This window comes from Ovis canadensis, chromosome 1 (genome assembly GCF_042477335.2).
Source record: "Ovis canadensis isolate MfBH-ARS-UI-01 breed Bighorn chromosome 1, ARS-UI_OviCan_v2, whole genome shotgun sequence".
NCBI lineage: Eukaryota > Metazoa > Chordata > Mammalia > Artiodactyla > Bovidae > Ovis > Ovis canadensis.
The window spans coordinates 48147217-48160324 of NC_091245.1; the positions used below are offsets into that span (position 1 = coordinate 48147217).

Here is a 13108-nt window from a genome sequence, read left to right on the forward strand (position 1 = left end):
GTAAATGTATGGAAGAATAGATTAAAGTTAAATTGGGTAGCAAACACATTAAGTAAAAATAGCTTTGCACCCTAGTCATTAACTGAAGTGTAAGTCTTAGATTTAAAACAAAGGACCAATTATGTTGCCCTCAATAGAAGAAATCATGCATGCCTTAGCTGCATGTTTAATACAGTTTTGCTTCAAATAAGGGATTATATTAACCATATAATTAAATCTGTAATTGTTAAACCATGAAAGTCCCAAGGTAAAAGGATTTAATTTGTAGATGTTTATGTTGATTGGAAAAAATGCTTTATTTAAAAATATGTTTTCTGAGTGATTATCATATGTTTCTAATATTCTGTGTTCAATATCTATAGGGATTTTCCTTCAAATTTCTTAGCTCTTCACATCTCTCTTAGATGTAGTTGTTGTTTTCGCTGTTATCATTTTAATTCTCTCCTTTGTCCTTGCCATGACAAAACAGAAGTCTTTCAAGTACCATCCATGTATGTAGGAAATAGAAACATTTAAATACATTTCTTTAATATTCAGATATATCTCTGAATAGTTTTACGATCTCAAAGTTACTCTTCTTTGATTGTGAAACACTGGATCTATGTCTGCCTATGAAAATTCCCGAACTTGCATTGAATCTGGGCCTGCTTCCTCTCTACTGCCCACCCCACCCTTCTTTCTGTTTCCCTTTCTGGTCTCGTCCAGCTCATGGCAGTCTGACAGATCAAGCAGAGCCATGCTCCCTAATTCCTATGGGGTTAAGCAAATGCTTCTGTTTCTGTCAGGGAGACCACCCTTTCCTTTATTTCCTTTTTCTGGAAAGAAAGTCTCATACTCAGTCATGTCTGACTCTTTGCAACACCACGGACTATACAGTCCATGGAATTCTCTAGGCCAGAACACTGGAGTGGGCAGACTTTCCCTTTTCCAGGGGATCTTCCCAACACAGGGACTTTTTTTTTTTTTTTAATCTTTTTTGAGTACCTATCAAATTCAGTTTTATCCTTCAGACATCATCAAGGCCAAGGCCTCTTGGAAGCTTTCATTGATACCCAAAGGCATCTTTCTGATACCCTTGGCTAGCACGTTATGAATGGGTTATCAAAGCACTTGCCACCATTTATTACAACTTCATGTTTCTTATGTCTTTCTTCTCTCCTAGATACTGAACTGACTGAAGACTCATATCCCTGGTCCCAAGACCTTGATAGTGTCACAGTAAGCAATAAGTAAATAGGTAAATAAATATATAGATAAATGTAGATTTACTAAAGTTCTTCATTATTCTGTAAATGTCATATGAACTAGTACTTTTTTAGATGAAAAAAAAAAATGTGTTTTTTATGTCCTGAGTTGTTCCAGGTGTTAATTAGCTTATCAAGAAATTTAAAAACAGGAGAGTAGCTTAAATTATAAGCCATGTGAAAGATGAAAAAAAAGGGAAAGTTAAGGCAGGGGCACAAAATGGCACAGAAACAAAAGCTTAAGTGATAACTGTGAATACAAATAATGCTCATTTTTCTTCTGGTCCTATGATAGTTAGTATCTTTGTCCAATTCCAACTCTGAATGCTGAGTTTTTCTCTGTATTTAAAGTATATATTTGTCACCTGCCATTCTTCTAGTTTTATACAGGGCATGTATATCTAACTTGCCCAAAGTTTTGGAGAAAACTTTATGAACAGCCTAAGAAAAGTGGTCATTTCCTCAGAGTCCTCTTCTTCTCTCTTCCTGGTGGCCCCTCATTTCAGGCTTTGATACAATTGTACTAAGTTATACTAATTGGTACATTCTATTTCACATGTTTGGAGTTAGTTATATTGGAAGATAAAGTTTACATTTGCATAAATGAATGTATATCAGATGCAAAATAATGCACAAATATGTGCCTGTGATTTACTGGATAAAATCTTAGCTCACAGTGCACTCAAAAGTATCTTTACCTTTTGACCACAGGAAGAATTAATGAATTCTATTTTATTGGATATTATGTGTGTAAAATAATTTCTGATTCCCAATACAATGATCAATATATAAATCTTACTGATATGAGTGAAAATTGAAATAATGTCCACACCTCTTTTTACCTTAAACTAGTTGACTATATTTTTTTCTGGTTAATTAGTACCTTCTTTCTTCATGTCTTTTCCTTCTTAAAAATCAGGATGCTATTAATAATTTTAATCTCATTGAACTTTAATTTTCTTATCTGTAAAAAATAGAATTAAGCTTTTCTCTGGGTGAAAGCACTATATAAATGGCAATCTATCTATAGTGACTCCACCTGATAATTTTGGTTAAAAAAATGGTATCAGAAATAAGTTAGTCTTATTGTCTGGGAGAAAAATATATATAATTTTGGAACAAACCTGATATCTCTTTCCTGTTTTGTCTAAACTCTTTTAAAGATTAGCATTGACACACTTTGTCAATGCTAATCTTTACAACACTTTGTCAATGCTAATCTTTAAAAGAGTTCACCTGTCAACTATTTTTTTGAGTGCCTCCTATAAATCTGGTTCTGCTCTATGTGACAGGAACATATTATTATAGAAAGGAAAGGAAAATCCTTTATGACACAGAGCTTACATTCTAGAGTAAATTCATGCAAAGAGATATATATATATTTTCAGTTGTTAACAGTGGGCCAGACACTGTGATAGGTACTGTATGTATATCGTATCATCTCATTTAATCTTTACCCAAACCTTGAAAATTATCTATGATTGCTCCAAATTTATAGAATTGGAAATTGAGACTCAGAAAGTTAAAGTGGTTTCCCAAGATCTCAAAGTTCAGTAAATTATATAACAAGGGTTCAAATCAGTTATACCTGACTATAAGGCCTGAATTTCTAAAAGTGTGTGTGTTTAGTCGCCCAGTAGTATTTGACTCTTTGGAATCCTATGAACTGTAGCCTGTCAGGCTCCTCTGTCCATGGGATTTTTCCAGCAAGAATACTGGAGTGGATTACCATTTCCTCTTCAGGGCATCTTCCCCACCCAGGGGTCAAACAGGCCTCTTCCATGTTTCCTGCATTGCAGGCAGATTCTTTACCTCGGAGTCTCTGGGGAGCTCTAACAGAGTTACTCTCAATTGAAAAAGTGCATACAAATAAGTAGAAAACAACTTGTCACAAGATCAGAGAACCCTGCCCTTTTTACCAGCAGCTTTCATTTTGAAGGGTTAGGTTTTGCAAGATTTCCTGATTTCTAATATCTGAGATTCTGCTTCCCTATGGAGATCTTGATTAGTCTACAATATAATCTTACATTTTCTAGATTCTAGATTTGACTTCAATGAATCAGCTTTGCTGATGTTTTAGACCCTGGTTTCTCATTATCCAAATTTAATTGAATCCATGGGCTTTACGGATATTCATTTTTCTACTTTAATTAACAATAAAAATTATGGAACTAAAAAAAAAATTATGGAACTAGTATCCTCTAGGCCACTTCCAGGGTTGGAATGCAAATGCAGATAAAACAGAGAATCTGTCCAAATTGAATCCACTAGCTCCCTTTGGCTTAGCTAATCCACTGGTTTTTTCTTTCTTCTTATGTGTATGAGTATTAATCTCTTAAGGTCTATTTATGATAAATGTCATGATTTCTTTTGAGTTTTTTTTTCAATTGATGAGAAATATATGTACATAGTTACATATTTTACATGTAATACATATGTTGTTGTTTAGTCACTAAGTTGTGTCCGACTTTTTTGCAACTTCATGGACTCTAGCCCGCCAGTCCCCTCTGTGGGATTTCCCAGGCAAGAATAGTGGAGTGGGTTGCCATTTCCTTCTCCAGGGGATCTTCTTGACCCAGGGATTGAACCCACATCTCCTGCATTGGCAGGTGAATTCTTTACCACCGAGACACATGGAAAGTCCAATACATAGAAGTATGTATATATGTTTCTCATCCAATTGTTTGTAGATGTGTGTATACACATACATAAGCAAATATAAAGAAATGTACATATTCATATATTTGTTACAGCTATAGTATATTGTAAATCATGAATATACTATATTCATATACAAATGGATAGAAGAATATACAGAGAAAAACAGGAGAATAATCATCTACAAAATCTCCCTACCCAGAAACAAAGCTTTGTATAAAATCTTACAATTTTAATAAATAACTCAAAATGAACTTATATGTAAATAAACAAATTTATTCTTTAGATTTCTGTAAATACCTCAAAATGTGGTTATTTGATCAACAAAATAGTCCAATCTATACAAAATAAGTTAAATATACTAATCATTTTATTAAAATGTTGTTTAATTCAATAGAAACCCACATGAAAGTGCTATGAGTACAAAGTATGTGGTGAATATTATTTGCTGTAGGTATGAGAAATATGCATGTGCCTATATGTAGTAAATGAGGCAGATGTATTAGATGAATACTAACATATTACATATTTCTAAATTAGAGGGAACATAAATCTCTTCCTCAAATTGTACTGCATAACTGAATGTACCAGAGCTTATGAAAATTTATTACGTTCCATCTTGAACCTCATTTGGGAACAGGGACAAAGTTTCTCTTCAAGTTATTCACAAAGCTACTGCAATTTTATATGCGCAATCAATATTGATTAATAACCATGAAAAGAGGGCTGCCTTGAACCTGGTGTAATTCTATCTTCAGGGAATCTTCAGATTATCAGGGGACATGAAGTTGCATGCTGGCTACAGAGCACTGTGCGCAATTTTGGGCTTTGACAAACTGAAGTTTGTTCAGTAGGCTTTGGCTAATTTCCTTTGGGAAATCAGTAAAACCCACGGATAGTGCTCAGTTTCTGACTTTGAAAGGGGTGAATTCACAAAATTAATACTTTTCAAATTTCCTCAAAACCAGAAACATATACACTTACACTCACACACCTACATGGCTATATATCACTGGTATACATGCGACAAAATTACTCCAAATTAAGGCAAAATTTAGGGCATGACCAGAAATCTAATCAAACTTACACAAAATATTTATTCAAGAGATGTAAATTTAACTGATCGATCAGTATTCAGTTCTTCATGGCACATTTAAGAAAATGTTAGCTACCAAAGGCATAGTTTGAGAAGCAACAGTAAACATTGAACATTTAAATCCATGTAAAAAGTCCTGTTGAATTCACTTTCTTAATATTTTTAATATTATATCGGTACCAATATTTCCACTTATGATTATACTTCAGCTGAAATTAGTTCTTATAAAACATAGTCTGTATTACAACTATAATAAACACATCCTTAACTTTTTGTTTTACTTTCCTCTTTTTCCTTCTGATTTTCCTTCTCAATTTAAAGTTGGTTAACAACGCTTTCCTTTCTACCTGTTTGAGATGTCTGAAGCCCTACAAAAGCCACTGAAGCACCCTTGTCAACTGATGGAATGTCTTGGGGCTATGCTTCAAACTGTCCTCCTCCCATTTTGTGTTTGAAGGCAATCTTCCAGGGGTCTCCCGTGTTTCTGCACATCTTGTGAGCAGAGGCACTGACAGCTTTTGTTCTTGACAATCTTTTCAAGGATGTTTGTATAGTGAACAGTCTTGGAAGATAGAAGTGGTTCTCTCCATGGAGCAAAGGGCAGGTTTGTTTATGGTCCAGTATCATAAAGATAATTTCTCCCTCTGTGGCAAAGGGCTGGTTTGCTTGCTGCCATTATATATGGAAAAAATTGAGTTTCTAAGCCCAAGGAACCTCAGCTATGACATAAACCTACTGTGTGTATAGATTTCTCTTAACCCTCATCATATCACCTTGCAGTAACTGGGACTTGGGGAACTGACATAAGAAAATGACAATACTCTGGCTATTGCTATTTCTATGAGTAATAAATTGCCCTTTGTCTCTGTCTTCTGTCAGCATTTGTGAAACTGTGGCAGATCCCTCACAGTTCTTGACATCTGTCTCCCTAATTTCCGTCCTTCTGTTTTATAAAAGGACGCTTTTCTCTACACAAATCCTTCAGATGATAACTCACTGGTCAGTCTTTCTCTCAATTTAATTTCTTTCCATATTTCTGCATCCTTACCTGAACTGTATCAGTCTAAAGTACCAACTTGTCCAGAATAAAATACAAAACAAAAACAAAAAAAACAAAAACAAAAATCAAGTTAAATAATTAGTGACAATGAATTAAAGTCAGAGAGGTGAAAAGGATAGAAACGAAAGTGTGAACATACACACAAGTGGATTATACATGGAGTATAGGCCCATGTAAATCCATATGGCAGCTTGTTTTCAACTGTATCCCCATGGGAGATATCACTGTAGAGATACACTTATTCTAGGAGATGAGAGTCGGCTGCATTGTCAGGCTGGGTGTCTTGCTTGTTTGACAGATTGACTCTGTTTTCTCTTTTCTTAGGCCTCATTGCTAAAAGTATTACCTCCTTTTAGTCCTATTTCTTACCTCTTCTCTCAATCCCCACAACAATAAAATCTGTACACTCATGTTCAGATAAGCATGGCTAGTGATAAAATCATCAGAAATTTTTATTTGAGTAAATAATATTTATTAACTCTTATTTTAGAGAATTCCAGAATGGTGAGCAATAACTCACTGCAATAAGAGCCCTAAGATTTAATGGAAATTTATCATAAATGCATATTTCCAGGCCACATACCCTGAAGATTTTTATTCAGTAGACCTGGTGGGACACAGATTTTCCATTTCTAGTAAGCTTTTGGGCGACTCTTCTGAAGTTTGTTTCAGAATATTATATAAGGAACTCTGCTCTAGAAACTGCCTCATTCTGGCCTTATGCACATTTGCTCAGTTGTTCAGTCACTCAGTCATGTCCAACTCTTTACCACCCCATGCCAGGCTTCTCTGTCCCTCACCATCTCCCAGAGTTTGCTCAAACTCATGTCCATTGAGTAGGTGATGCTATCCAACCATCTCATCCTCTGTCATCCCCTTCTCCTCCTGCGTTCAATCTTTCCCAGCATCAGGGTCTTTTTCAATGAGTCAACACCAAATGTATAGTTTAGCCACTGACAAATGTTAGTTGATGGCAATAATTTGCCCTGGCAATACTCAACTACTGAGTGTGTTTTGATAGATACTTTTGACCCATAAAATTGAGATTAAATAAATGAAAAATGCTTAGTGTTAGCATCTGGGGATCTATTTGGAAATTTTTCTTCTGATCTATGGTACAATTCTATGTATTCATTATTAACATTGGCTGCATAGAGAAAGATTTATAAATGTGAGAAAAAAATTGAAAGTTGTAGCTTGAAAACACTTCTAGTAAAAAACTATTATCCCCCAAATACTCAATTAGAATAAGTCAAACAATGTGAACAATTTTGAGAGAAAGACTAAGGGAGTATCTTTGAAAAGTAAAAACTATTTCAGTCACTACTGTTGAGATCATAATACATGAAATAAGCTATTAATGAAAAAATGTCTGTCATCAGTGTTTTGAAGTGCATTTAGAGGAAGGGTGTAACATAATGACATTGATTGTTCTGCAAGTATCACTTAATAATCTAACTTTTTAATAATGAGGTTCATGGAAAAATCATTTCTTCATTTTCTCAATATTGTCCAAGCCAAATAGAATTAAATACTCAAATGATAGGAATATCATAGTAACAGTTTTTCTCTTTAAGTATAAAACAGCATGCTTCTGGAATTCCACATTTAAATTTAATCGAATACACTTCAAGTGAAACACATGTGAATGAAGACAACCCCATGAGTCCAGGATGCTTCAGAGATAAGGATACCACTGTTTAGGATTCGGATGATATTGAAAACATTGCCATCTACACATTAAACTGAATTGTTGTAGGATACTTGGGGCAATTGATGCTACCAAAACAATTCAATCAATATCCTAACAGGCAAACATTTGCACTGCCAAAAGGTACTGTTTATCAATAGATTTCCTCTTAAAAACTAGCAGCATAAGCTTCAGACAGTATTTTCCAGGTGTTTAATCTTCCCTTTGAAATTTTTTAATAAAAGATGATGGAACTTACAGTTTACGACAATTTTCACTTTTTTCACATCTGGGAATGACACATCATTTTCTGCACTGCATTCATATTCTCCAGCCTGGTCCCTTGTAATTCCATAGATGTCCAAATATTGTCCGTTTTCAAATGGTTTTGCTACACAAGAAAAATTTTAAAAAGTACAGTGTGTTTAATTGTATCTGCCTGAGGCTTCATTCAAGTAAAACAACAATCACATGTCTTCGTATTAGATATTGCTGACAAAATAATTTCAAATGAAACTGGGGAATTATTAAACCTTTTGTTCTCTTATGTTTAGAGGTAAAGTCAGAGAAAAAAGCAGAAACTGAACAAGGGATACTAAAACAACTGTTTCCCCAGAACAGGATATACATGTGTTCTTTTTAATTGATTGTGGTCTCCTAACCTCCTCACACATCAAATCAAGCTCTGCACATTTCTGTAATTGAGTTCAACAACCTCCTAGCAGTGTAGAGCAAATTCAGTAATATGACTTGGTACATATTGACTTTTATATAGTGTAAGCTAGCAACTTGACATCTAACCTAACTAAATGTTACTTCTCTTTTGGGGAAATCTCACACTCATTCACAAGGTTTCAAGCTAGATGGCTTAATAAAGTATGGAGATGTATTAAAACATTGCCATATTTCAGTGTTCATATTTATTAAGGTTTTAAGGAAGGTACACTATATATAATCCACAGAGAAGGAAACGGCAACCCACTCCAGTGTTCTTGCCTGGAGAATCCCAGGGAAGGGGGAGCCTAGTGGGCTGCCGTCTATGGGGTCACACAGAGTCAGACACAACTGAAGCGACTTAGCAGCAGGAGTGTGTACATGCTAAGTTGCTTCAGTTGTTTCCAGCTCTGACTCTTTGTGACCCTATGGACTGAAGCCTACCAGGCTCCTCTGTCCATGGGATTCTCCAGGCAAGAATACTGGAGCGGGTTGCCATGCCGTCCTCCAGGGGATCTCCCCGACCCAGGGACTGAACCCTCATGTCTCCTCCATTGGCTGGTGGGTTCTTTACCACCAGCAGCACCTGGGAAGCCCTATAATCTGCAGTGTTTAGAATTTATATGATTAAGTCATTTCTCCATTTATCTGGCCAATCACAGCTTGTAGGTTGAGGAGAGTTATACTTCTGAGATGATAATCAGTTGATAAGCTATTGCAGGTATACAGAGGCGAGCTTATAAAAGAAGCAATTGTCTTCAAATTCATATGCTTAAAATCTGATTTTATAATCATTTCTTTGCTCAACCTAGTTCCTTTATCTGACTACAATTCACTAATGTAATATTGATTTTCTATTGTTTCCTTCTGTTTCTCTTATTTTTCACCTATACAGTGAAGATAATCTAGGCTTAAATGTGTCTGTAAAAACTATTGAAATACAGGGAGGACAAAATCCTTATTCACATCTAAGAATTTTAAAGTATAATGGATTATGAAGGGGGATATTAAACAGAAATTAAAGTATGGGGAAAATTGATATCCTATATCAGAATTAAATAATCTCATTAGGCAGTATAAAATGAAGCCTATCATCACACGTGAAAAGGTAAAATGTTGTGAAAACTTGTAAAAGCAAACTTTATAAGGGGTAAACCTATTTTCAATAGGAGTGGGATGGGAAGGGAGATGAGAGGGTGGCTCAAGAGGGAGGGGACATATGTATACCTATGGCTAATTCATGTTAAGGTTTGACAGAAACCAGCACAATTCTGTAAAGCAATCATCCTTCAATCAAATAATAAATATATTTAAATTTTTGTAAATGACTGGGAATGAGAAGAAAAACCTCATAGGACCAAAGAAATAGGTGTACATAAATGATCACAAACTATAATTGTTTAGAACAGCAGAAAATTAGTAAATTTGTGTTATAATGTGATTTTATAGTATATTATAGAGTATATAATATATATAATATACATAGATACATATATGTCATAATAATGATATGGCTTTTAAATTATAGTCACTGTTCAAAAAATTTTTACATGGGGAATTCCCTGGTGGTCCAGTGGTTAGGACTTCAACTCCACTTTTCCACTGTAGGGACATACATCCCATCCTTGCTTGGGAAAATAAGATCCCACTAGCTGCCTAGTGTGGCCAAAAGAAAACAACAAAAAATGCGTATCTGAAAATGTTACATGCATATTTCCATTTTTGTGTACTGATATAATTTTAAGAAGCATTACCCACTAAAATGCGTGTTTTTGATAAATAAATCATTAAATATGATGTGTATTAATGTATGCAGTTTTTTAAAGAAATACATTAGATTTGTATGTCTATGGGGAATAAAAAGTATAATAAAAAAGGGAAAAATAGGTTTCTGAAATATAAAAAGAAGCATTTTTTTCCTCTCCTAAATGGTTAAATGACATATTTGGAAAGATTGACAGCAACTAAAGAAGTTGTATGATAAAATTTCATTCAACTCTGGAGAACACCATTTAAATCTATTGAACGTTTGTTCATAGAGTTCACTGTACAATCTATGCACCTATATTCAAAGATCCTTCTCCAACCTCACCAGGAAACAATGTATTTACAACTACCAGAATTATATCAAAAGATATTTATGCATTGCAGCCAGTGAATGGGCAATACTGCCAATACTAGCTATCGATAAAATGACACTAATAAAAAGAAGCATAAGTGTATGGCCAGCATCTTAATTTTCCTTACTAGATTCCTGAGACTTTAATCTACTCCCTTAATTCCATTTACTATGCATCAGCTCTTCCCAAAAGTGTGCTCTAAGTATTCTCTTGTTTTTACACAAATACAGTTCTGTTTCCATCCTGAATTCATCTTGCTCTTTTCTCAGTCACAGCCATGCCTGAATTCCAAATTTGAAACTTGCAGTTGTTTTGCCTAGAATTTATACCCTGGAGTATACTGGTTGTCAATAATTTACTTGGTTGTCTCTCTGGCTTTTGTTATCCTCAGTTTTCCTGAGTCATAATTCTTTACCTTAGTTTTAGGCTCAAGGAAACCAAACTTGTCCTTAGATACACGTCAGGGTTTCTCTCTATTTCCATCACTCTCCTAGCAAGGTGAGAGAATTTGGCATAGTACACTGAAACGCAAAGATTAACATTTCAGTTCGCGCAATCTAACTCAATTTTTCCCACAAATGGAGGGGAAAGACCAAGGCTGAAGGGATATAGTAACTTGGAATCCTTACCACTACCAAGACTTCACAATGTTTATGATGTTGATGTACTATCCTAGGGTACTCCTTATAAATCTGAAGATGTATTAAAAATTATGGAGTATTTTTATTTCTTAGGGTACCCATTATAAATATTAGTGAGCTACAAACTATTTTGACTTCTTCTGCTTTTGGGTTTTACCATTCATCATGAGTACAAATAACAATTCCTGTTTTGTTGTCTCTGTGTTCCTAGCTCTAGCATAGTACTTGAAACAGTATATACTTGGTAAATATTTATTGAATAAGTAAATGCATATATTGATTAAAGAATTAATAAAGTCCTATAAGGGTAGTGCACAAAGAATCTAAAGTGAATGCCCATATTCAAAGAAGTTGTCAGTTTTCTTTCAGCCGAGAGGAAGCGAAAGAACTTTAAAGAGTTATCATCCTTACTGACTTCTTGACAGGACAGTGACGGCAGTGGTGAGAACAGACTGTGTAGCTGTCATAGATCTTTTTTTAAGATTATAAAGACTAACAAAAACTTTAAATACAATATTGAAGAAAAAAAGCTAAGTATTGCCTGTAATCTAAACAATAGTTTTCCTGTGTGTTTAATGTCTTCTAGACATGTGTTGACGCTTCTCCAGAATATGGAGAACTGAAGAAATTCCACAAGCTTTCAGTCATGCCACTATTATTACCTTCTTCAAAAGGAAAGCTTAGAAATAGTATGCAGCTATGCTTTATAATATCACTCTCATACTGATTTCTGATAAGAATCTGGCCAGAAAGAGTTCTATCAGCTCAGTTTAGTTCAGTCGCTCAGTTGTGTCCAAGTCTTTGCGACCCCATGAATTGCAGCATGCCAGGCTTCCCTGTCCACCACCAACTCCCGGAGTTCATCCAAACTCATGTCCATCAAGTTGGTGATGCCATCCAGCCATCTCATCCTCTGTCGTCCCCTTCTCCTCCTGCCTCCAACCCCTCCTGGCATCAGAGTCTTTCCCAATGAGTTAACTCTTCGGATGAGGTGGCCAAAGTATTGGAGTTTCAGCTTTAGCATCAGTCCTTCCAAAAAACACACAGGACTGATCTCCTTCAGAATGGACTGGTTGGATCTCCTTGCAGTCCTATTTTGGCCACTAAATGATATCTAGATTTGGCTTTATGATTTGGAAAAGCATGTGAAATTATTAGTAACAACATCATATTTCTACAAAGTGCTAATATGTTTGCAAAAAACATTTGAAAAAATAAGTTTCTTTTCATTTCTAGTACACTGGGTGTGTGCTCAGTTCGATTCTTTAGTGGTATCCAATTCTTTGTGACTCTATGTGCTGCATCCTGCCAGGCTTCTCTGTCCATGGGATTCTCCAGAGATGAATACTGGAGTGGGTTCCCATGCCCTCCTCCAGGGATCTTCTGGACCCAGGGATCATACCCCTGTCTCTTATGTCTGCTGCATTGTCAGGTAGGTCCTTTACCACTCAGACCACCTGAGAAGTCCTTCTAGCACATTATCCTTCACTAATTTTCCTCTCATGTCTTTAACTTTTTCAGTGTTTCAAAATCCTTCACATCTCCCAAATATTGCTTCTGTCCTATGATCTCCTTTTTTCTTCATTCAGTACATTTTCCAAAAATCAAGGGATCTTGTTCACTCATTTTCATTCCATTATTATCCACATGCTGATTAGTATCTGATTGATCTGTTTAACTTATATCTGTATCCTGAATTTTGGGCACAATTATTCAGCTGGACATCTCCCTTTGGATGTCTCACAGGCATCTCAGAATCAAATCACCAAAACTAAACTTAACTTTCCTGCCATACTTGAGACTCCCCCTGAGTTCCAAGTCTCAGTGAGTGATCTGATTATCACCCAGTTGCTCAAGCCACAAATCTTAGCATTAACTTTGACAG

The 13108-nt window shown here is 35.4% G+C and overlaps 1 protein-coding gene across 1 annotated transcript in view; it reads right to left on the reverse strand.

Annotated features, from left to right (window-relative positions):
• Window positions 1-13108, reverse strand: part of NEGR1 (neuronal growth regulator 1) — a 1037860-nt gene that overhangs the window by 333119 nt on the left and 691633 nt on the right. The window contains exon 4 of the mRNA XM_069594684.1: window positions 8008-8139. Coding sequence (XP_069450785.1) covers window positions 8008-8139 — 132 coding nt within the window. The remainder of the gene's footprint in view (window positions 1-8007; window positions 8140-13108) is intronic.